At 40.2% G+C, this 22,809-nt stretch overlaps 1 protein-coding gene across 1 annotated transcript in view; it reads left to right on the top strand.

Moving 5' to 3' along the window:
* The window catches only part of LAMA1 (laminin subunit alpha 1), a 168,353-nt gene that overhangs the window by 47,113 nt on the left and 98,431 nt on the right, over positions 1-22,809 (top strand). The window contains exons 4-9 of the mRNA XM_040479369.1: positions 11,596-11,838; positions 12,747-12,926; positions 15,431-15,520; positions 19,009-19,126; positions 20,499-20,677; positions 21,357-21,462. Of these exons, the coding sequence (XP_040335303.1) occupies positions 11,596-11,838; positions 12,747-12,926; positions 15,431-15,520; positions 19,009-19,126; positions 20,499-20,677; positions 21,357-21,462 (916 nt within the window). The remainder of the gene's footprint in view (positions 1-11,595; positions 11,839-12,746; positions 12,927-15,430; positions 15,521-19,008; positions 19,127-20,498; positions 20,678-21,356; positions 21,463-22,809) is intronic.

The following is a 22,809-nucleotide window of genomic DNA, read 5'->3' as shown; positions in this document are numbered from 1 at the left end:
GAGCATTATTCTTGGTGAGATGACAGACAAAGTTGCCAGAGCGATAAAGGTAGAAAATCCCTGGTGACCCGGACAGCAGCCTGTTTATGCCAGTGCACTTCCTGAGGCCTGGGATCCTTTTGAGATTTGTATCCAGATACTTGGAGGGCACTGGCTCCCTCTGGCCTGCCCTTTATGCGCCATAAGGTACGGAAATGAAGTCTGGAAAAGCTGTGTGATCAAATTAAAACCTGCAGATTATTAGCTGGGGAGTCACAGCTGTCCACACCGGATATCCTGAGAAATTTGGTGAAGTCTAAAAACCACCCATTAGCCAACTGGGGTGGTTTAAGCTTTCTTAGAGTGATAACTACGATAGTCATGTGTAAATAGTTTGTTTTTGACAAAGTAATAGACTTTATTTTGCAGGGAAGTTTTCGATTTATAGGAAAATTGAGTGAAAAGTATAAGAGTTCCCATATACCCCCCTCTATAATAGTTTTTGATCAAATTTGGACTCATAATCATAGTTTTTAAAAGTAAATCAAGTGACTGATGTAGTACATATTCACAAATTTCTAAGAACTTTCCGCCTCATATGTAGAGGGTGACTGAAAATTGTCATCCGTCTTATAATTTAAAATTTTCTTTTTTCTGTAGTGTTTTATGGCCTGTTATCAGAGGATATTTACCTTTGTTCTTCATACAGTAGAAGCACAAGAAAGCCAGTAACGTAACCAGGCAGTAGGCCTCCACTGAGGTGGCCACTATTCGGGGTTATTTATTGCTTTATACCAGATTTACCTACGGGCCAGGCAGGAAACAGGGCTTCCCAGAAGTCAGCTCGTGGTTCAGGAAGTAGCTCCAGGGAGGAAATCAGTCTGTCTGAACTGTGGGTCTTCAGTCAAGGCATCGCCAGGGCCTCCTTCCCTTCTCCAACCAGAGTGGTTTGGGGCTTGGATTTTGTATTTTGTGAAGTACCATCATGACAGAAACAAGGTCATGGGAAAGATGAGATTCCCAATGTCCCTTCTGAGCTGTTTGCTTGACCTCCACGTGGCTTCATGGGCTTCTCCAGAGTTCCCTGACTGGAAATAATGTGTTCTACTCACATGCAATTTAGAAACCTCCATCTTCCAGGAAAAGTTGAATCTTCATGCCATTTACTTTTCTCTCCCTATTTTCCTATCCTTTTTTTTTCTTGTGGTAAAATATACATAAAATTTGCCATCGTAACCATTTTTTTTTTTAAGCGTGCCATTCAGTGGCATTAAGTACATTCACACTGTTGTGAAACCATCACCACTATTTACCTCTAGGTGAATAATCCAGTCTCTATGAATTTGACTTTTAGGTGACCCATATGAGTGGAATCATGCAGGATTTATCCTTTGCATCTGGTTTATTTCACTTAGCATAATGTCCTCAACATTCACCCATGTTGTGTTATGTATTAGAATTTCATTCCTTTTTAAGGCTGAATAGGGACATCCCAAGGTTTGTTGACCCATTTATCCATTGATGGATATTTGGGTTATTTCCATCTCTTGGGTATTGTGAGTAGTGCCACTATAGACATTGGTATATTGGTATCTCTTTGAGTCCCTGCTTTCAGAAGTGGAATTGCTTGGTCATATGGTAATTCTATGATTAATTTTTTGAGGACTGTCTTCCATACTGTCTTCCATAATGGCTGCACCATTTTACATTTTCACCACATTTTTCTTAAGTAAACAAAAGCCATCCTGCATGAGACACTTATTTAGATATTTTTTTTAAAAAAAAGCTTTAAGTGTGATCATTTAAATGTGATAACCATCCATTTGATGCCTGACAAGTGATAGATGCTCAGTGAAGTTAGATGTATCTAAAGAAAAATGACAATCTTTATATAGGACATAGACCAAAGAATGAAATCTTGCAAAAACAAAAAATAAAATGCTTTCTAATTTCTCTAGTGCTAAAACTATAAACGATTCAGCTAGATCTCGTGACCAAAGGAAAGAAACACATAATTATTGTTTCTAGGAGTTGTAAATGTGTAACTAATAGGTTAATGTTTAGTGGAGTCAGTCAAGTGCAGATTTACACAGCTTTTCTGGATGGTATCGCCAGTTGGATTTGGGAGGCTTAATGATTAGGAGCCCCTTTTACTTTCATAGGGTGTGATGACACTGTTTTCTCATGATTAGTGATGAGAAGGGATAGGAAGCACGCAAACCATTGCGAGAACGGCTAGGGCACCATAGGCCATTGGGAGTTCTAGCAGATGAAGTGGAAAGAAGTTGATTTCCAAATGTCTGTAGCCAGAAGTTTCTGAGACTGAGGAAAGAAGGGGAAAGTGTGGGTTGTGGGGCCATGTGGGACAGACCTGTTAAGTATCCGACTCTTGGCCTCAGCTCAGGTCATGATCTCAGTTTGTGAGTTCTAGCCCTGCATCCAGCTCTGTGAAGACAGCATGGAGCCATCTTGGGATTCTTTCTAACTCTTTCTCTGCCCCTCCCTCGCTCATGCTCTCTCTTTCTCAAAATAAATAAACTTAAAAAAAAAAAAAAAAAAAGAGGGGCACCTGGGTGGCTCAGTCGGCTGAGTGTCCAACTTCGGCTCAGATCATGATGTCACAGCTTGTGAGTTCAAGCCCCGCGTCGGGCTCTGTGCTGACAGCTCAGAGCCTGGAGCCTGCTTCCGATTCTGTGTGTGTGTCTCTCTCTGCCCCTCTCCCACTCGTGCCATGTCTCTGTCTCTCAAAAATAAATAAACATTAAAAAAAAAGAAAGAAAAAGAAAACTCCTTAAGACCCACTTGACCTTTTCTCTTTTTGGTCTTGGCCTTCACTACATCAGTGTCACCATCTCTCCCGATTTCCCAGCACCAACATCCAGTTCCATTATCTTTTCACCCCTGCTGACTCCGCAGCCCCCTGGTTCAAGGTCCTCTAATGGTCTAAAAGTTTGAACATGGTGTCCTTCCCTGTCTCCCCCCTTCTGTCTACACCCAAGCTGGCCTGGCCTCCTGCCATTTCTACACCACTCTGTGCTCTGGCCCCGCAGGGTCTTCACTTCTTGTCCCTCTGCACCTTCTCTTGCTTTACCTCGACATCTCCTCCTCAGGCCTCCCCTCTTTTCAGAGAAGACTTCCCGGACCACCCCATCTTCTCCAGTTTAGGCTGGCCTCCCCTGCCACAGCCAGACACCTTCAACACCTTCTGTCTTCCTGGGGACTTGGCCAACCTCTGTCTTGTCCATCAGCGCATCCAGCCACACTAACCATGTCCTCCCCTTCCCCGCTGTACTGGTTGCACCTGCCCCATACAGTCCCCGTCACAAAGCAGACACTCAGTCAGTGTTTATTGAATGAAGCTCCAGCGAAACGTTGTTAGGGAGCACTCCTTGCTCCCGTCCTCATGTGTCCCTATGGGGAGCATCTCTGAGAATGACATCTCTGCTTCTCTGCCTCTCCCTCCTCCTCCCCTGGAGAGGAGCAGGTGTTTGTCTAGCTGGCTGAAGAGCTGACCCAGGTAGGGCCACATCCCTATTCTTCTCTTGTTGGGCAGGTTATTCATAGGACACAGGTTCCTGACCCGCAGGGCAAGGTCACGGGGCGGGTGTGCACATGTCCACTCCGCCTGTGACGCAGAGCCGCACAGACCACTACAGCTACCCATTGAAGCTGCAACCTCCATTTTTTCCCTTTTTCTGGAATATTGCTGACTTCTTTCTTCAGTCTCTGTGACAGATTTCTGAGCCTACTTCGCAGTGAGTAGGGGAAGAAAGGGAAATTGTTTATTGCCACTTCTGCTCCAACATAAATCAACGGGAGGCTGCATTTTGGGGAAAAACCTAATGTAATTTTGAAGGCTATGAGATTCATAGGTGAAAAACTGGTGGAGGGTAGGAGTCAGGGGATAGGAAAGGTGCCTTTTGTATTTCTTAGGTCTGAGAGTGACCAGTACGTGCATCTCACAAGCGGGTTGGTCTCATTGTAGGGGTGCCGGACCGTCACAGGACACAGAGTGGGAAAAAGGGTGAAGATCTCCACGCAGGGCATTGGGTGACATGCCTCGTTGTGCTTTTGAGGTAGTTCCGACTAATCTTCCCCAAAATTTAGCAAAAGCGTTCCAGAACACTTGGCAACATTGAGCACTGAGAACAATTATGTGGAGGAATGCACTGACACAGGGAATGAAAACTAACATCTTACTTTCCAGTTTTGACTTCTTCAAGTAGTATGACACTTTTCCTTTGAAATACTTGCTAGTCGTCCTTAAATGGAAACTGTGACATGGGACAGCTTACTGACTGTCCTTTTTAAAGTAGCTTTTCTAGTTGATGAAACACAGAACTGCTTCTGACAGATGTTTTGAGTATCGCTTCCCCGTCCTCCGATTGCTGGTTATAAGTTACCGTTTCCTTTTTAGACAGGCTCATATCTCGGTGCCCTCCGTTGGTTGGTGACCATCTTTATTATTTTGGCTTTTCCTTGGTGTCTACTTGAAGCATCTGGGCTTGGTTCAAAAGTGGGCCATCCCTCGTTTTTCTGAGCCACGCATCTTAAAGTTAAGGAAGGAAACCTACTTGGTTTAAATTTGTCACTACCGGTAGCCAAGTCCCCCCATCCCAGTGAAAAGAAAAGGCAAAAAAGAAAAGAAAGCAGAGGGCAGATTGGGATTTTGATGTGTTCATTTTGCATTTCTAATGACGGCACCAAATTTAAAGGAAAAGAAATCTAGTTTTATTCCAGAATGCTCTTCTCATTCACAACGCTGTTTCCTTCTGTTAATTTTGTATACAGGTCCTAAAATGAAGAGAGATCAGTAAAACAGCCAACTAAAATACAGTAGAAATGACATTGTAAGGTGATTGCCCGTAAGAGGTTTACCTAAAAAGTGCATCGCACGTATCCTATGCGTCAAGTAACCTAAGCCCCAAACTCCCCCTGCTACTTCCCATGATTATCAACTGATTAGATGCGTGAGTGATGGATACTCTAAAACCAGCAGAGGTTCATATCTGTGGTAGTAGTCAGCCTTCTGGTAAATAATAACCTCTTTATTCCTGGGTAGTAAATACTAATTCAAATGGTCATTCTGAATTTCGTATCCTAATAATGTCCTAAGAAATAAAGCTTACAAAGCACAAACTCACTACTTTTTGGAGGGATAATTGAGCAATATTACTTATCAAATGCACTTAACTTTTAAAAAAAATAATTTAACCCATAACCCCAAACTCTTTTGTCGGCAAAAAGCTCTTTTCCATCACATTAGAAAGAAAACATTCCTCCATTCGCTGTGTAGTGACCGTCGCGGAGGCAGGTCAGTGCTTGTATGGAGAATTTCCAGAGGGGATCCTGCGCGGTATCTGGGTCCCTGCGGATTACGTGGCCCAGCAGAGAGAAGTTGAGCTTTCTGTGGAGATGAGATACTTCACTTCTCCATGTACGTTGGAAATTAACCTCCAATGTTGGAGAATTAGGCTCTCTGTATTTTTCAGATGCCTGTACCTGAGGTGGATTTAATATGTTTAAGATGGCGGCCCACGTGAAAATTCCTGTCTGGATTCCTCTGTAGAAAGTGGTGTTTGATGTATGTCTACTTTATTTATGTGACACTGTTTATGTGCATTCCAGTGATCATTAACAAAGGCCACTTGGCGGAAAACCGTGATGAAGGTGGATTTTGAAATGGCTGTATCAGCTGCAGGTTTGGCAAGACCGCAGTGGCTCTGAGTCTAGTGAAAACTGCTTCATCAGCTTGTGTTCAGCCAACCTTGCGTGGAGACAAAAGGCAGTTTAGTCAACCATGCAAAAAACCAAAAGCAAGAACAAAAAAAAAACCCTAGAGAAACACAGGACTATCACAGATTTCATTAGGGCAAATGTTTAAGATTCTATATACTAACATAGAATCCCTCACTTGTTCTGTTATGTGTTAAGTCCTGTTTATCAAGGCACAGTTCGTGAATTAGAACTTGTATGAATTTGCTAGGCCTGTCGTAGCAAATACGAAAGACGTGGTGGCTTAAACAACAGAAGTTTAGGGGTGCTGGCGGCTCAGTCAGTTAAGTGTCCGACCTCAGCTCAGGTCATGGTCTCATGATTTGTGGGTTCAAGCCCCGCATTGGGCTCTGTGCTGACAGCTCGGAGCCTGGAGCCTGCTTCGGATTCTGTGTCTCCCTCTCTCTCTGCCCCTTCCCTGCTCATGTTCTGTCTCTCTCTTCAAAAATAAATAAACAGTAGAAAACAAACAAACAAACAAATGCCAGAAATTTATATACTCAGAGTTCTGCAGGCTAGAAGTCCAAGGTCAAAATGCTGGCAGGGTTAATTTCTTCTGGGACTTATCTTGTTGGCTTGCAGATGGCTTCTTACTGTGTCCCCACATGGTCCCCCTTCGGTGTGTGTGCATCTGTGTCCTAATCTTCTTATAAAGTCACTGGGCATATTAGATCAGGGCTCATTTATATGACCTCATTTAACTTTAATTACCTCTTTAAAGACCCTGTCTGCGTATATAGGCACATTCTGTAGTCCTAGGGATTAGGACTTCAGCATATGAGTTTTGGGGACACAATTCAGTCAATAACACAGCTTGAGTGAGGACAGACTGTGTTTAAATGCTTCATGCATTCCTCTCTTGCAGATTTATAGCTCCCAGTCCCTTTCTTGGTTTGTGGCTGGTTGGTTTTTTTTTTTTTTTTTTGTTTTCTCTCCAATTTGGGGACCTTGAGGACTATTTATTGAGAGATTGTGAGAGCAATGCCTAGCTTCACAGACCAAGGTCTTGATCAAGATAAGAGTTAAACGTTTCCTTCCTTGAAGGATTGTCCTGAAGTTTCTCCCCTCTGGTTCTCCTTCCATTTGGTGTCCTTTTCTTTTGGTTAAGCTCTCAGTATGAAAGCTGGCAAAGAGTTTAATGAAAATTCAAGAACATCGTATTGAAATAATGGAAACACTAGGCTAGGACCCACCAGTTGCCCCATCCTGGAACCTTGCCAGCTGTGGCAGTGTGGCAAGGTGGTTGAGTACAGACTGTGTGGGCTCAAAGCCCTGTGCTATACATTTGAGTACCTGTGAGATCTTGAGATTACACAACCTTTCTGTGGTGCCTCGGTTTCCTCATCTGTAAAGTGGCGGAAATAACGGCATGTACTTCATAAGAAGAAGTTAGTGGTAGGATTAGAAAAGCTAATGATTCTAATGAAGCATTAATAATTCTGATAAGGCCTTTAGCGTTGTCCTGGGCCACAGTAAGTGCTACATTAAGCATGAGCTGTCATTAATTTTTGGTTCTGGCACATTCTCCGTACCCTCCCGTGGCTCATCCAGGACTCTCACGACAGAAATGCCAGAGTTAATTGGAACAACTTCCACGGCACTTGTTTAGATATGAATGCACTGTCCAAGTGAATGTTAGGAATCTTTCATTTTTGTATCACAAAAAGGAAGTTCAGCAACCTTAGGTATGTGTGATCATTCGGGGACCAGCGCTCTGGAGGAGGTGTGGTGGCTGACTTTGGAGTCAGCCTGATTTCTACCTGAAATCTGCCTGATTTCTTATTGGAACCTACAACTCAGTAGTCGGTCTTTTACCGTCTCTATTCATCAGTTTTTAAATATGTAAAATGGAAGGGGAAGCACCTGGGTGGCTCTGTTGGTTGAGCATCTGACTTTTCATTTCTGCTCAAGTCACGATCTTGCAGTCTGTGAGTTCGAGCCCCACGTCGGGCTCCACGCTGACAGTGTGGAGCCTCCCTGGGATTCTCTCTCTTTCCTTCTCTCTCTGCCTCTCTCTCAAAAAAAATAAATAAACTTTTGAAAAAAAAAAAATTAACTGGGAACAACAATCATTGGGAATTCAAGGAGTTGTTTGGGATTAAATGAGATGACACACATAAAGCTCTTAAGATGTATGAAGTCATCCTATTAGCTCTTTCCATTTTTAAATGTGGAACTGGAAAACTGAAGGTAAATACAGTTCATTTCAGCTGTCTTTGTGAATTTCCTTTCCTTCTATCCGTCTCAAATGGGCTGCCCCATCACACTGTCTCACTGGGCACCTCCATTTTTTAAAGTCTAGTTTAACATATTCACCAGTGGTGAAGGATCAAGGTTCCATGATCATGGAGTTCTACTCCTATGATGGAAATATTTGCAAAAGCAACTGGATAGGTAATGAGTAAAGAGGAAGATGTTCTCCCTTCAATTAGTTTGGGCATTGCTCTGAAAACCAGTAGAAGACAAATACCATATGATTTCACTCATATGTGGAATTTAAGAAACAAAACAGATGAATATATGGGGATGGGGGGGCGGGGGGAGAGACGAGAGGGAACCAAACCACAAGAGACTCTTAAGGATAGACAACAAACCAAGGGTTGGTGGAGGAAAGAAGGTGGGGGATGGGCTGGCTGGGTGATGGGTATTAAGGAGGATGGGTGATGGGTATTGCTATGGTGGGTGTGGTATGTAAGTGATGAATCATTGAGTTCTACTCTTGAAACCAATACGGTATTGTATGTTAACTAACTAAAGTTTAAATTAAAAAAAAAAAAAAAAGAAAGAAAACCAGGAGGAACCTATGAAGGCAGAAGTCTGTCAGGATGCTCCGGGAGAGCGCTGGATCTCTGAGAAGCTGGAAGTAGCCCGCCACCAAGCTGTATAACAAACTCTGGATGTATTTCGGGACTAGTTCTAGAGGAGATAGTAAGATTTATTGGCAGGGACTTCTCAGAAGGGTTCGGTATTTCAGTAACATTAAAATATAGTAAGTCAGGGGAGCATTACATAAATAATGAAATATATGAATTATAAAATTGGGGGAAAGGGTTCTTTGCAATCACCACAAATAAAAATCATGAAGTTGTGTTCATGGGTGAGTTTTCTGGAGATGTTTACACCAGGACAAAATAGTCTTTGCATCATTTTAATGTTTAAAGGTGGTCTTTATTGATAAAAATGGTTCTAGATTTGTCAACATAGCCTGTTCAGTTCCCGTTCCAAGCATGAATAGCAGATACACAGCTCCTCATTTTCCTCATTACTGAAACCTGAGAATATCGTTTTACTTTTACTGTGCTTTAGAAACAGTGGTTGCATTTTAAAAGGAAATAGCACATGAGTACGGGTCATCAAAATATCAGACACACTTCTATCACTTGCAGACTAAGCTTGGTTGGAGGATGTTTCTTGCAGGTGAATAGAGTTACTATAATGAAATAGAATTGTCTCTCCCAGAGAATGAGTCAGTAGGTGAATGTAAAATTATATGGCTTATGGTGGGTTAACATTAGGAGCTCTTGTGTTCCTGGAATTGGTGAGGGCTAAGATGGAGAAGCTAAAAACAAAAACAAAACACGCAGAGGCAATAAGACTCAGAATAAGCAAATTATAACTTCCTTCCCAAAGCATACACATATATATATGTACATACGCACAAATATATATACACATAAATACTATATGTGTGTACACATTTATATGCGTATATTACATATATATTTTAAAAATAAAAAAGATTTCACTTTGGTTTACAAAAATCACTTGTAACTATCTGGGTTACGGGAAATCTGGAGCAAATAGCAGTTTACACGGAAAAAGGCATTTTTTTGTATTGTTGCTTGCAACCCTAATCTAAGTTTACTAACAGAAGAGTGAATGCTTGCTAAAGAACAAAAGGCATAATATTTTTCCTATGTTTTCCCCAATTCAGAAAACATTCGAAATTTTGTATTCAGTTCATGGGAACTGCATTTTATAGTAAGGCTGTATTTCGGGCATCACGACAAGGCAATGAGGTCTTGTTAAGTGATGAATATCTTCAGGTAAATAGAAAGTTGACGCTGAAAACTTTGGATTCCAGAGGTGATATATGATTGGCATGTTCGACTGTCTGGAGGAGAGTTACAGGAAATGGAATCAGCATCTTTTCTGAAGCTCTGGGGCATGGAATTTATGAGGCACCTTGAGAATCAATACAGGGAAAGATCCCCTAACAGAGAAAATTTCCATAAAACAAAAGAACTATCTTCAGAGCAAATGAATTTCCTGCCACTGCAGTGTTCCAAGAGAGGCTGGTTGGTGGAGACATGATTCCTTTTTAGTGCTGAATTTGGGGCTACATAGCTACAAGAGCCCCTTCCAAACCCAAGATTTACCTGGCCGGTCTCCTCGTCCGGCTAGTGGTCATCAACATCCCCCTTGTCCCTCTAGTCCTCCTCTACACTTTCTAATTTTATTTCCTTTTAAATGAATAGTTTTTAATCTTTCTGAGCAGTTTTTATGCTTACAGAAAAAAGACTGTAAAGTACAGGGTCCCATATCCCCCTCATTCCTCTGCACTGTTATTCACATCTTGCATTAGTGTAAAACATTCATTTTAGCTGACGGGCCGATGTGGATATATGGTTATTAACTAAGTCCTTAATTTACATTGTTTCACTCTTGTGTTGCACAGTCTATGGATTTTAACACATGTATAATGATATGTGTCTGCAATTACAGTAGCATACAGAGTAGCTTTGCTGCCCTAAAAATCCTCTTGGTCTCCTAGTTATCTGTCCTTGCCCCTAGCCCCTGACAACTACTCATCTTTTTACTGCCTCTGTATTTTTACCTTCTCCAAAACACCACATTTTTGGAATTATATCATATGTAGCCTTTTCAAATTGGCTCTTCCACTTAGCAACATGCATTTAAGGTTCCTCCATATCTTTTTGTAGTGTGAGAGCTTATTTCTTTTTATCACTGGAGATGTATCACCCTTTGTTTATTCACCAGTGGAAGTTTTCCATTCACTTACGTAAATACCAAGGAGTGCAGTTGCTGGGTTCTATGGTAAGAATATGTTTAGTTTTGTAAGAAACTGACAAACTGCATTCCAAAGCGGCCACCATTTTGCATTTCCATCAGCAATTAATGGGACTCCCTGTTGTTCCATGTCTTGTCAGCATTCAGGATTGTTCGTGCTTTGGATTTACGTCATTCAAATGGGCACACGCTTAGTGGACTGACTTTCCCCCCCTCATATTCAGATGTGTTATTTCCAAATAACTATAAGAAATACACTTAAGGGGTGCCTTGGTGGCTCAGTCGGTTGAGCATCCAACTATTGATTTTGGCTCAGGTCGTGATCTCTTGTTGGATGGAGCCCCGATCAGGCTGTGTGCTGACAGCACAAAGCCTGCTTGGGATTCTCTCTCTCTCTTTTTCTCTGCCCCTCCTGTTTGCAAGTGAGCGTGTGTGCTCTCTCTCTCTCTCTCTCAAAAATAAATAAAGAAAGAAATATATTTAGGCTACTATTTATGAAATATAATGTCACTATTATCATCCAGAATCCAGATGGAAAGACACTAGAAACAAGAGCACAAGCACTGATTTACTATTAATACTGTTGATAATAATTATAATAATATAAATTTATTTGTGAGTCCTTTTTGAGTTTATTTGGAAAAGCAATGCCACCAGGAGACCATTCACAAGACATATTTCTGATCAATACTTCTATGCAATTACATTATGAGACGTTGGTGATCATCGTCTAATAGTTCTTTCAAGGGAACTGTTTTTTTGTAATTGCTACTGATTCTCGTTTGAGATTTTTCAGTGTCTTCGTTTCAGGTCTTTCAAGTTGCCTACGTCATCATCAAAGCTGCTAATGCCCCTCGACCCGGAAACTGGATTTTGGAGCGTTCTCTGGATGGCACCAAGTTCAGCCCCTGGCAGTACTATGCAGTCAGTGACACGGAGTGTTTGACCCGTTACAATATCACTCCAAGACGGGGGCCACCCACTTACAGGGCTGATGATGAAGTGATCTGCACCTCCTACTATTCCAGACTGGTGCCGCTTGAGCACGGAGAGGTACTGTGCCCACGCAGTGACATGTGGTGTTTCACCAGAACACTCAAAATAGATCTTAGTTCAGGTTACAGAGATCTTTAACTCTCCAGCTGTGTTTAAGGTATTGACTGGTGTCTGCTGATGATTGATGTCGTAACCCGTACATTTCACCGTATTGATTTCGTCCTTTCCAGGAGAGCCCCTGGTCACTCAGCTGTAACTCAATAACTGTCAGAGCATCTTTCGTGACACCAGCTCAAGAACGTTTGTGGAAATATTAAGGAGAGGACTGAAATGCCTCTAAAAGATGTAGTTTCTAGTTTTCTTTGTGGAGTTCCCCTCTTTGGTGGTGTTGAGCGTCAGAGATGGCTCACAAAGTATTTCTGCTCAGTGCTCACCACACCCAGACTGTACACACTTCATTAGAGTCAGAGTGTAATAAAAAACACACCGTTCTTTAGCGGCACCTGGCTTGATGAGATAAAACTACGAAACCCCCCCTGAGCACTCTTCACAGCAGGAACTCGGCAGCAAGCCTGCCTCGTTTCAAGAGCAGAGATTAACAGAGAAAACTCTCACTCTCTCACTCTCCCAGTCTGTTCCTGGCACTTAGACTTTGTTTCAGAGAAGTCATAGCCTAATGAAACATGTTAAAATACCCTCACCACCCTGGGAGAAGGGGTTCCGTTAAGTCTTCCGGCAATCGCTGAGATGCTGGAATTCATAATGTGAAATTCATTGAAGATGTTTTGTGAGCATGGTAGTTCACAGGTAGTAATTAACGAATGCTGGATTTCTACAAGAATCTAGTTGGTTAGTTTGATTTTAGATAGTATCAGTAAAGATTACATCTTCAGGGTAAACAATCAGGGCTATATTTTTGCATGGTTAAAGTTGACATTTGTTTATTTTGATGTCTTTATATTTAGATTCATACATCGCTAATCAACGGCAGACCGAGCGCTGATGATCTCTCACCCAAGCTGTTGGAGTTTACTTCTGCACGATATATCCGCCTTCGCTTACAGCGTATCAGAACCCTCAATGCCGATCTTATGACCCTCAGCCACCGAGACCCTAAAGACCTCGATCCTATTGTTACAAGACGAGTAAGTCTATGGCAGGGCTCCTGCCCCTTGTGAAAAGTTTATTTTGTTTAAGAGAAATAGACTTTTCTTTTTGGTTGGCCTTTTCCTCGCAAATTGGCGGGTTTTTTTTTCCTTATTTCACTGAAGATCATTATAGATGCTTTGTTTAACGTGCCACCTCTAAGCTGCGGGATGGTTCTGACCTCGTGTCCTCAAGCCCCCTCCCCCATCCCATAATGCCATAATTTAGCGAATGTTGTTGTATTTGTTTCTCACATTCTGCTCTGGCTCCACATGTGGTCTTCAGCAAGATGTTGTTGTTGTTTCCACTTAAAAGGAAATTTTAAAATTTGAGTTATAATTTATATTCAAGGGGAGGTACAGATTTTAAGTTACAGTAAACGTACGAGGTTTGTATGGACAAGCATTTTCAAATCCCTTGGATAAATGAGGAGTGGAATTACTGAGTTACAGGGTAGCTGTGTGTTTAGTATTAAGAAGTTGCTAAGCCTTCTGGAAAGTTGTACCATTTTGCAGACCAGCAACGTGTGAGAGTTCTGTCGCACGACACGCTGTCACAGATGTGGGTTGTCCCCATTACCACGTCAGCCATTCTGATGTGCATATGGTGACAGTTCCTTGTGATGTTAATTTGGATTTCCCTGACCACACATGTTGAACAGGTGCTTATTAGTATCTGATCGAATCATTTTGTCCCCTTATTAGGGAGCTTTAAAAGACCTTTATATATTTTGTATACCAGTCCTTTGTCAGATGTCTGCACTGCAAATATCTTCTCTGTCTGGAGCTTGCTTGTTCACTTTCCCATGACATTTAAGAGGTTTTAATTTTGATGAAGTCGAATTTACCATTTTTAATGTTATACCTAATGCTTTCTGTGTCCTTTCTGAAAAATAGTTTTTTATTCCGGGTTTGCCAAGATATTACCCTGTGTTCTGTCTAGTAGCTTTATAGTTTTAACTTTTACATCTATTGTCATTTCAAATGAATGTCTGTGTTTGATGTGAGGTAGAGGTCAAGGCTCTTTGTTTCCCCGTCTATACATACAATTATTCCAGCACCATTTGTTGAAAATACTTTCCTCCATTAAATTGTTTTGGTGCCTTGTTGAAAATTATTTGACTTTACTATTGTCTACTTCTATATCTGCACTCCATGCTGGCTTATTGATCTATTTGTCTGTCTTTAGGCTAATAATAAACTTTCTTTCCATAGTTTTTTAGAGTCAGTCTTGAAGTCAGGTACTATAATAGCCCTAGTGAATTATTTTTTTAATATTTTTGGCTATCCTAGGTTGACTGTGTTTCCTTGTAAATTTTGGAATCAGTTTGTTCATTATTGTCAAAAGAAATCCTGCTAAGATTTTCATTGGGATTTCACTGGTTTCATAAATGAGTTTGGGAAGGATTTTGGAAGACATTTTGACAATTTTGGATCGTCTGATCCGTAAACATGTTATAACTGTCCACTTATCTAGGTCTTCTGTAGTTCCTCTCGGCAATGTTTTATTATTTGTTTATTTGTACATCTATTATTCAATTTATTCTTAAGAATTACACATTTTTGCATGTTAGTCTTCATAGATGGCTTTCTGAATTTTATTTTCCATTTGTTCATCACTAGTGTATAGAAATACAGTCCATTTTTGTTAATTTTCATATTAAGACATTGCTAAAGTCACATATTATTTCTAGTAGTTTTTTTTGTTTGTTTTAGATTTTTTTCCTAAGTACACAATAATATCTTCTACAAATAATGAGTGTTGGGTGTTACTGTACATTCTTTACACTTTTGAGTTCTTTTTCTTGCATTATTGAACTGGCTGGCACCTCCCATAGACGTGGAATGGAAATGGTGAGAGCAGATTGTAAGAAGAAACCACTTAATCTTTCACTGCAGGCTCTGGGTTGTTCCTGGATTCCCTTTATTAGGTTGAGGAGATTCTCTTCTACTGGCTTGCCAAGTTTTTTTAATGAACGATGTTAAATTCTGTAAAATGCTTTTTGTGAATCTATTTGAAACGATCAAATGATTTTTTTCTCCTTTATTCTATTAAGATGGTGATTTAAATTTACTGATTTTTGTGTGTTGAACTAATGTGGCATTTTGGGGGAAAATCCTACTTGGTCATGAGTTATTATGCTTTGTGTCAAGTACTATATTCAGTTATATGGTGCTGTATTCAGCGTAGCAATGTTTCTTAGGGTTTTCAGTGGTATGAGTTTTGAATATGACTGACTGGTATGAGGTGCAGTTATAAGAATTTCTTGGTATAAGAATTTCTTTTAGACGCCTTTGGTTTTTGTTGATGAACTCATTTGAATGTTATTTGCTTAACTTGAACACAAGGATTCTTTGTACATGAAATATAATTTAAAATGTATGTCTAATTATTTTTTTAGGTTACTGATAACAACTGAGCTATTTGTTGGTGAGCCCAACATTTTCTTTTAACTGAAACAGAAAAGGCCTTAACTTTTGTTTGTCGCTTTTGTTTTCCTTAGTATTACTATTCAATCAAAGACATTTCTGTTGGCGGAATGTGTATTTGTTATGGCCATGCCAGTAGCTGCCCATGGGATGAAACTACAAAGGTGAGTTCTAGTATTTTACAGTGTAGTAAAACTTCCAAATAGAAGTTATAGCTATAATATTTGCCTTACTGTATTTTTTATTCAAGTCAGATGTCCAAAGGTGTAAAATCACATGGCAAAAAAAGATTTTTCAGATAATTTAACTGGTTTAATTTTTTTGCACAACTTTATTTCACTTTGTTTGGAGGATATATTTCTTTTTTGTTTGTTTGTTTTCCTCTATGTCCAGCACAAAGCAGTGGTTTTTTTTTTTCCCATCATGATGAGTGTACTCTTTATTCTCTTTCAGTTATTTCACCCATCCTCTTATACCCCACCCACCTCCCCTCTGATAACCATCAGTTCGTTCTCTATAATTAAGGGTCTGATTCTTGGTTTGTCTCTCTCTTTTATTCCCTTTGCTTATTTGTTTTGTTTCTGAAATTCTACCTATAAGCGAGATTATATGGTATTTGTCTTCTTCTGGCTGTCTTATTTCACTTAGCATTATACTCTCTAGATCTATCCATGTTGTTGCAAATAGCAAGATTTCCTTCTTTTTTATGGCATAATAATATTCCATTATATATATATTCCATATATATATGTAATATATATGCAAATATATTCCACATATATGCAAATACATATGCAAATATATTCCATTATATATATATATTCCATACATATATATGCAATGTGTATATATACACCATATCTTCTTTATTCATTCATCTATCAATAGACACTTGGCTGTTTCCATAGTTTGGCTTTTGTAAATAATGCTGCTATAAACACAGGGATGCACATGTCCTTTTGAATTAGTGTTTTTGTTTTTGGGGGCTAAATCCCCAGTAGTGCAATTACTGGGTCATAGGGTAGTTCTATTTTTAACTTTTCGAGGAAACTCCATACTGTTTTCCACAGTGGCTGCACCAGTTTGCACTCCCACCAACAGTGCAAGAGGGTTCCTTTTTCTCCACATCCTCACAAACATCTGTTGGGTTTTTACAAAATGTTTTTTTATTTTTGAGAGAGAGAAAGAGAGAAAGAAACAGAGCACAAGGGGCAGAGGGGCAGAGAGAGAGGGAGGCACAAAATCTGAAGCAGGCTCCAGGCTCTGAGCTATCAACACAGAACCCTACACAGGGCTCTAGCTCGTGAACCATGAGATCATGACCTGAGTTGAAGTCGGATGCTTAACCAGTTGAGCTACCCGGGCGCCCCAACACCTGTTGTTACTTGTGTTATTCATTTTAGCCATTCTGACAGGTGTGGGATGATATCTCATTGTAGTTTTGATTTGCATTTCCCTGATGATGAGTGATGTGGAGCATCTTTTCATGTGTCTGTTGGCCATCCGGATTTCTTCTTTGGAAAAATGTCTGTTCATGTTTTCTGCCCATTTTTAAATTGGATTATTTGTTTTTCGGGTGTTAGTGGTATTAGTCTTTATATATTTTGGATACTAACCCTTTATCGCATATGTCATTTGTACATATTTTCTCCCATTCAATAGGTTGCCTTTTAGTTTTATTGTTTGTTTCCTTCACTGTGCAGAAACTTTATTTTGATTTAGTCCCAATAGTTTATTTTTGCTTTTATTTCCCTTGCCCCAGGAGACATGTCAGAGAAATTACTGCCTGTGCTCTCTTCAAGGATTTTTATGGTTCTAGGTCTCACATTTAGGTCTTTAATCTATTTTGAGTTTATAAGTATGGTGTAAGAAAGTGGTCCAGTTTTTTTCTTTTGCATGTAGCTTTTCCCAACACCATTTGCTGAAGATACTGTCTTTTTCTTATTGTATATTCATTCCTCCTTTGTCAAAGATTAATTTACCAAATAACTGTGGGTTTATTTCTTGGTTTTTAAGTCTACTCCATTGATCTCTGTGTGTATTTTTCATATCAGTACCATACTGTTTTAATTACTATCACTTTACAATGTAACTTGAAATCTGGAATTGTGATACCTCCAGTTTTGTTTTTCATTTTCAAGACTGCTTTGACTGTTTGAGGTCTTGTGTGGTTCCATACAAATTGTAGAATTATTTGTTGTAATTCTATGAAAAATTCTGTTGGTATTTTGATAGGGATTGTGTTAAATCTACCCAAATTTCTTTAGATAGTATAGACATTTTGATACTAATTGTTCTTCCAATCCATGAGCATGGAATTTCCTTCCATTATTTTGCATCATCTTGAATTTGTTTCATCAGTATTTTATAGTTTTCAGAGGACAGTTCTTTCACCTCTTTGGTTGAGCTTATTCCTAGATAATTTATTGTTTTTGGTGAAGTTGTAAATGGGATCATTTTCTTTTTTTTAATGTTTATTTACTGAGAGAGAGAGAGAGAGAGAGAGAGAGAGAGAGAGAAAACACATGAGTGGGGGAGGGGCAGAGAGAGAGGGAGAGAGAATCCCAAGCAGGCTCCACTCTGTCAGTGCAGAGCCCAAAGTAGGACTCGATTCCACGAACCATGAGATTATGATTTGAGCTGAAATCAAGAGTCAGACATTTAACCTGCTGAACCACCCAGGTGCCCCAGTGGGATTGTTTTCTTAATTTCCCTTTCGGCTGCTTCATTGTTAGTGTATAGCAATGCAACAGATTTCTGTACATTGATTTTGTATCCTGTGACTTTAATGAATTCATTGATCAGTTCTAGTATTTTTTTGGTGGTGTTTTTAGGGCTTTCTGTATACGGTATCAGGTTATCTGCAAATAGTGAGAACTTTACTTCTTCCTTTCCAATTTGGATGCCTTTTATTTATTTTATTTATCTTTTGTTTGGAAGATGTACTTCTAATTAAGTATTTGCTAGGAATTTTTTTTGTGTGGTAAAATATACTTAACATACAATTTACCATTTTAACCATTTACAAGTATACAATTCAGTGGCCTTATGAATTTTGAAGCTCTTCTCTCTATAAGACTGTCAAGCAAAAAGCCATTACAGTTATAAATTATGCTTATATTTTTTAAAAGAATGGCTTCCCTCCTCCCATTTTCTCCCTCTTCCATTTTGTGATTTTTCAAGGGAAAATCAAGTTTGCCCATGTTAGCATAATACTAAGTGAATAATTTGACACCCTGTCTTCTCTTCAACAACGTATATGAAACGACTTGTTACACCCTCCCCATCCCCACTCTGTAATTCTCTGACTCTTGAATAGGATTATCCTCTTTTGAGGATGAAAACTATGAAGATCAAGATAATTATTAATAGGAACTTATAAACCCTTCACATCAGTGCATCTGACTCTGAAAACTTTGTGTTCGTGGACCCATTTTATTTTTAGCTTTGTATCCCTCCTCGCTTCTGTTTGTCACCAGGCCATGGGTGTACATTTTTCTCTAAAAATCAGATGCCACTGTGCTCTGATCTAGCCACATGTCCTCTCGTGTACCGTCATGCTACATGTTTGATGGTGGTAAGTTCTTTGTAAAATAAAGTTAAAAATATACAGGTTGATTTTCAGGTGCAGTTTTGTATTCCCTGTTTCTAGAAGCTTCAGTGTCAGTGTGAACATAACACCTGTGGAGAGAGCTGCAATAGGTGTTGTCCGGGATACCACCAGCAGCCGTGGCGGCCCGGCACCATTTCTTCCGGTAACACGTGTGAAAGTAAGTCCACTGAGGATTGGAAGAATGTCGTTGTTTTCCTTCTTTTTTTTTTTAATTTTTTTTTCAACGTTTATTTATTTTTGAGACAGAGAGAGACAGAGCATGAACGGGGGAGGGGCAGAGAGAGAGGGAGACACAGAATCGGAAACAGGCTCCAGGCTCTGAGCCATCAGCCCAGAGCCTGACGCGGGGCTCGAACTCGCGGATTGTGAGATGGTGACCTGAGCCGAAGTCGGATGCTTAACCAACTGAGCCACCCAGGCACCCCATTTTGGGTTTAATTTTTAAATAGGCAATTTATTCACACGGTTCCAACATCTACCAATATACACAAATATGTGGTGGAAAGTATTACTTCCACCCCATCTCCAACCTTCCCACTTAAAAAAATTTTTTTAATGTTTATTTATTCTTGAGAGAGAGAGAGAGACAGACAGAGCATGAGCAGGGGAGGGGTAGAGAGAGACACACACACACGCAGCAGGCTCCAGGCTCTGAGCTGTCGGCACAGAGCCTGATGTGGGGCTTGAACTCACGAGCTGTGAGATCATAACCTGAGCTGAAGTCGGACGCTTAACAGACCGAGCCACCCAGGCGCCCCATCCTTCCTACTTTTTACTATTTCCTACTGTGTTCTTCCTGGAATTTTTATGCAAATAAAGCCTATATCAACATATTCCTACCCCCAACCTAGTGTGGACGCAGAACCTGACATACGATGCATGCCATTCTCCACATCGCTTTTCTATTTAACAATACATGCAATATGAAATGCTGTTCTCATTTATAAATTTTATTTTATTTTAATTCTAGTGCAATTAACTTACAGCGTTATGTTAGTTTCAGGTGTACAATATAGTGATTCACAATTCTACACGTTACTCAGTGCTCATGATGAGTGAGCTCTTAATCCCCTTCACCTATTTCACCCGTGCCCCCCCACCCACCTCCACTCTCGGAACCATCACATTGTTCGCTATCAATGCTGTTTTTAAAAACAGGAACACTGAATTCCATTAAATAGATGCAACATAATTAAAATAGCTACCTGTCCATGAATAGTTTGGGTGTTACCAGTCTTTTGTTAACACCAATAGTGGTGCAGCAATTAGCCCTATATATGTCATTCGTAAGCGCCAAGTACTTCCGCAGGATACGATCCCGGGAGATAGGGTGAGGGGTCCGGTGGGTGTGCATGTTTATAGTGTTGACAGCTACTTCTGTTGTTCTCCATAAGATTTCCCATATCCTATGAAAATGACCTATTCTGGAATTTTAATTTAATTTGCAGTCATGGAAACTTAGGGAGGGAAGGGTTTTCTTTATATAGAACATAATAAATATATGAATTGAGATGTTAAAATTCTCCTAGAGTGTAATTGTCACAATAAAGCCCAAGACTGTTACTATGATGGAAATGTTGCAAATCAGAGGAGAAGCTTGAATACCGCGGGACAGTTCAGAGGAGGCGGGGTGTGCATCAGCTGCCTGCAGAACACCATGGGAATCAACTGTGAAACCTGTATCGATGGATATTACAGACCACACGACGTAAGAGTGTTTCTTCGCCATAGCTGAATTTTGCTGCCTTGTCAAGGTGGAAGAGAGACTTCACCAAGTGTCGTCTTCAGTATTGGAAACTCACTTCCTTTTGGGATGTTTCATTTATATTCTTTTTATGCCAGTAGCATTTTTCAGATGTCAGCTTCCTACTCGATCTGTCCTGTTCTCTTGCTCAGAGTAGGATGGTCACTTGTTATTTAACTTGGATCGGGGGGGGGGGGGGCCAAGGGCTGTGTGATCTTGGTTTTGTAACACGAACTGTGAATGTGGAGTCAGCCAAGAACTATCACAGCTGTATCTTGCCTGTGCCTCCCTGGTTGACTTGATAGGCAGCTACGACCTGGCTCCCTGTGGCGGTCTGGTCTGGGTGATGCTCCTGTATGGCTGTGAGAGAGAGAGCGGAGCATGGGCAGCCGCGTAGCCGTGGTCATGGGAAAGGATGACACTCCACTAATGATACTAGCTCCTGTCCCATTACAAAACTGTTTGGGGCTTTCTGGCTTGAGCTCACCTTATTTTCCTGAGACACACCCTCCCTGGGTACACAAAATCATTATGATCGTCACATCTTGAATAAAAAGGCGATCTCTTGTCATTGGTATTGTTATTATTGCTAATATCGCTATTGTTTTTAGTGAGATAATCCAGGACAAACTCTGCCTTTCAGGTATCTCCTTATGATGACAACCCTTGTCGTCCCTGTGACTGTGACCCTTTTGGGTCCCTCAGTTCTGTCTGTATTAAGGATAAGCCTCAATCTGGCTTACACAAAGGTAAGTACTTGATTCGTTTTTGTGCTTGAATTGATTGTGTGTGTGTGTGTGTGTGTGTGTGTGTGTGTGTGAGATTTGTACCTGGTGGAACTGTTACCTTTGGATAGCAATTGGATGATATGATCCTCTATCAATTATTCTGTTCACAAAACACTTATGAAGCACTTACTATGTGTCAGGCGATGTTTTTAGAACCCAGGAATATGTACTTGAACATGATGATCCAAATTCCTGCTCACAGGTAGACAAACAAGTACATGCGTAATGTAACTCCAGGTAGGGATGAATGCTATGGGTATAAAGCAAAATTAGGAATCATGATTGGAGGAGGATGAGGTGTAAAGGGGGCAACGCTGGGTGATGAAATGACATTTGAGCAGATAATTGCGTGTTTGATGAGAGAAGAAATAAGGCTCAGTTTAAAGCCAAATGGGAACACAGTAAATAGCAATGCCTCTATTTAGTCCTTAGAAGACACTCACAAGGCTTTTGCATACATCATCTGGCAGAGCAAACAAATTCTCCTGCTAACTTTGCAAATGTCAGTGTTCTTTCTGTTTCAAACACTGGCAAAGGACTTGCGAATACCAGAATCTCCTGAAAAGGTTACATTTTTCAAAGATTTCTGTGACCTTATCCAATTCTCAGTCACTAGCAGTTAAAATGGATATCGATCCACAGGGAAGGTTGTGCCAACTGTGGGGCCCGAAATGTGGAGGGTAATTTACAGAACTGAATTAATCCCTACATGTGAGTGGTGATGGGAACCTAATGCTAATGAGGGTGATGTTGATTGTAGCGACAATTACCCTTGATTGGGTTCATTTTAAAAAATGTATCATTTAAGCATTCAACCATAGCAGAAATTATTTAACGCATTTTATAAGCAAGGAAACTAGCGCAAAGCAGTTAATAAACTTGGCTGAGGTTACACAACTAGAAAGTTTCAAAGCTGGCATTAAAGCAGAGATACTGCTCACTGCCCTTTACCATTTGTCTTGTGCTTTCAAAACAAAACAAAACAAAACAAAACAAAACAAAACAAAACAAAACAAAACGCTGTATTGTGATACACTTCACTAGCATACAATTCACCCATTTAAAGTGTTGGTTCGGTATATTCATGATTACAACCGTCAAAGCAGCCTAATATTAGACCATTTTCATCGCCGTTACCTGTTGGTAATCATTCCCCATTTCCCTCCACACGCTCCACCGCAGCCCTAGGCAACCGCTAATCTACTTTCTCTCTGTAGATTTGCTTATTCTGGACATTTCATATAAATAGAACCATACAATATATGGTCTTTTGAAACTGGCTTCTTAGCATCATGTTTTCAAGGTTTA

Source organism: Herpailurus yagouaroundi, unplaced genomic scaffold (assembly GCF_014898765.1).
Source record: "Herpailurus yagouaroundi ecotype Mexico unplaced genomic scaffold, PumYag 142, whole genome shotgun sequence".
NCBI classification, from domain to species: Eukaryota; Metazoa; Chordata; class Mammalia; order Carnivora; family Felidae; genus Herpailurus; species Herpailurus yagouaroundi.
This window is presented reverse-complemented; position numbering and strand designations above follow the sequence as displayed.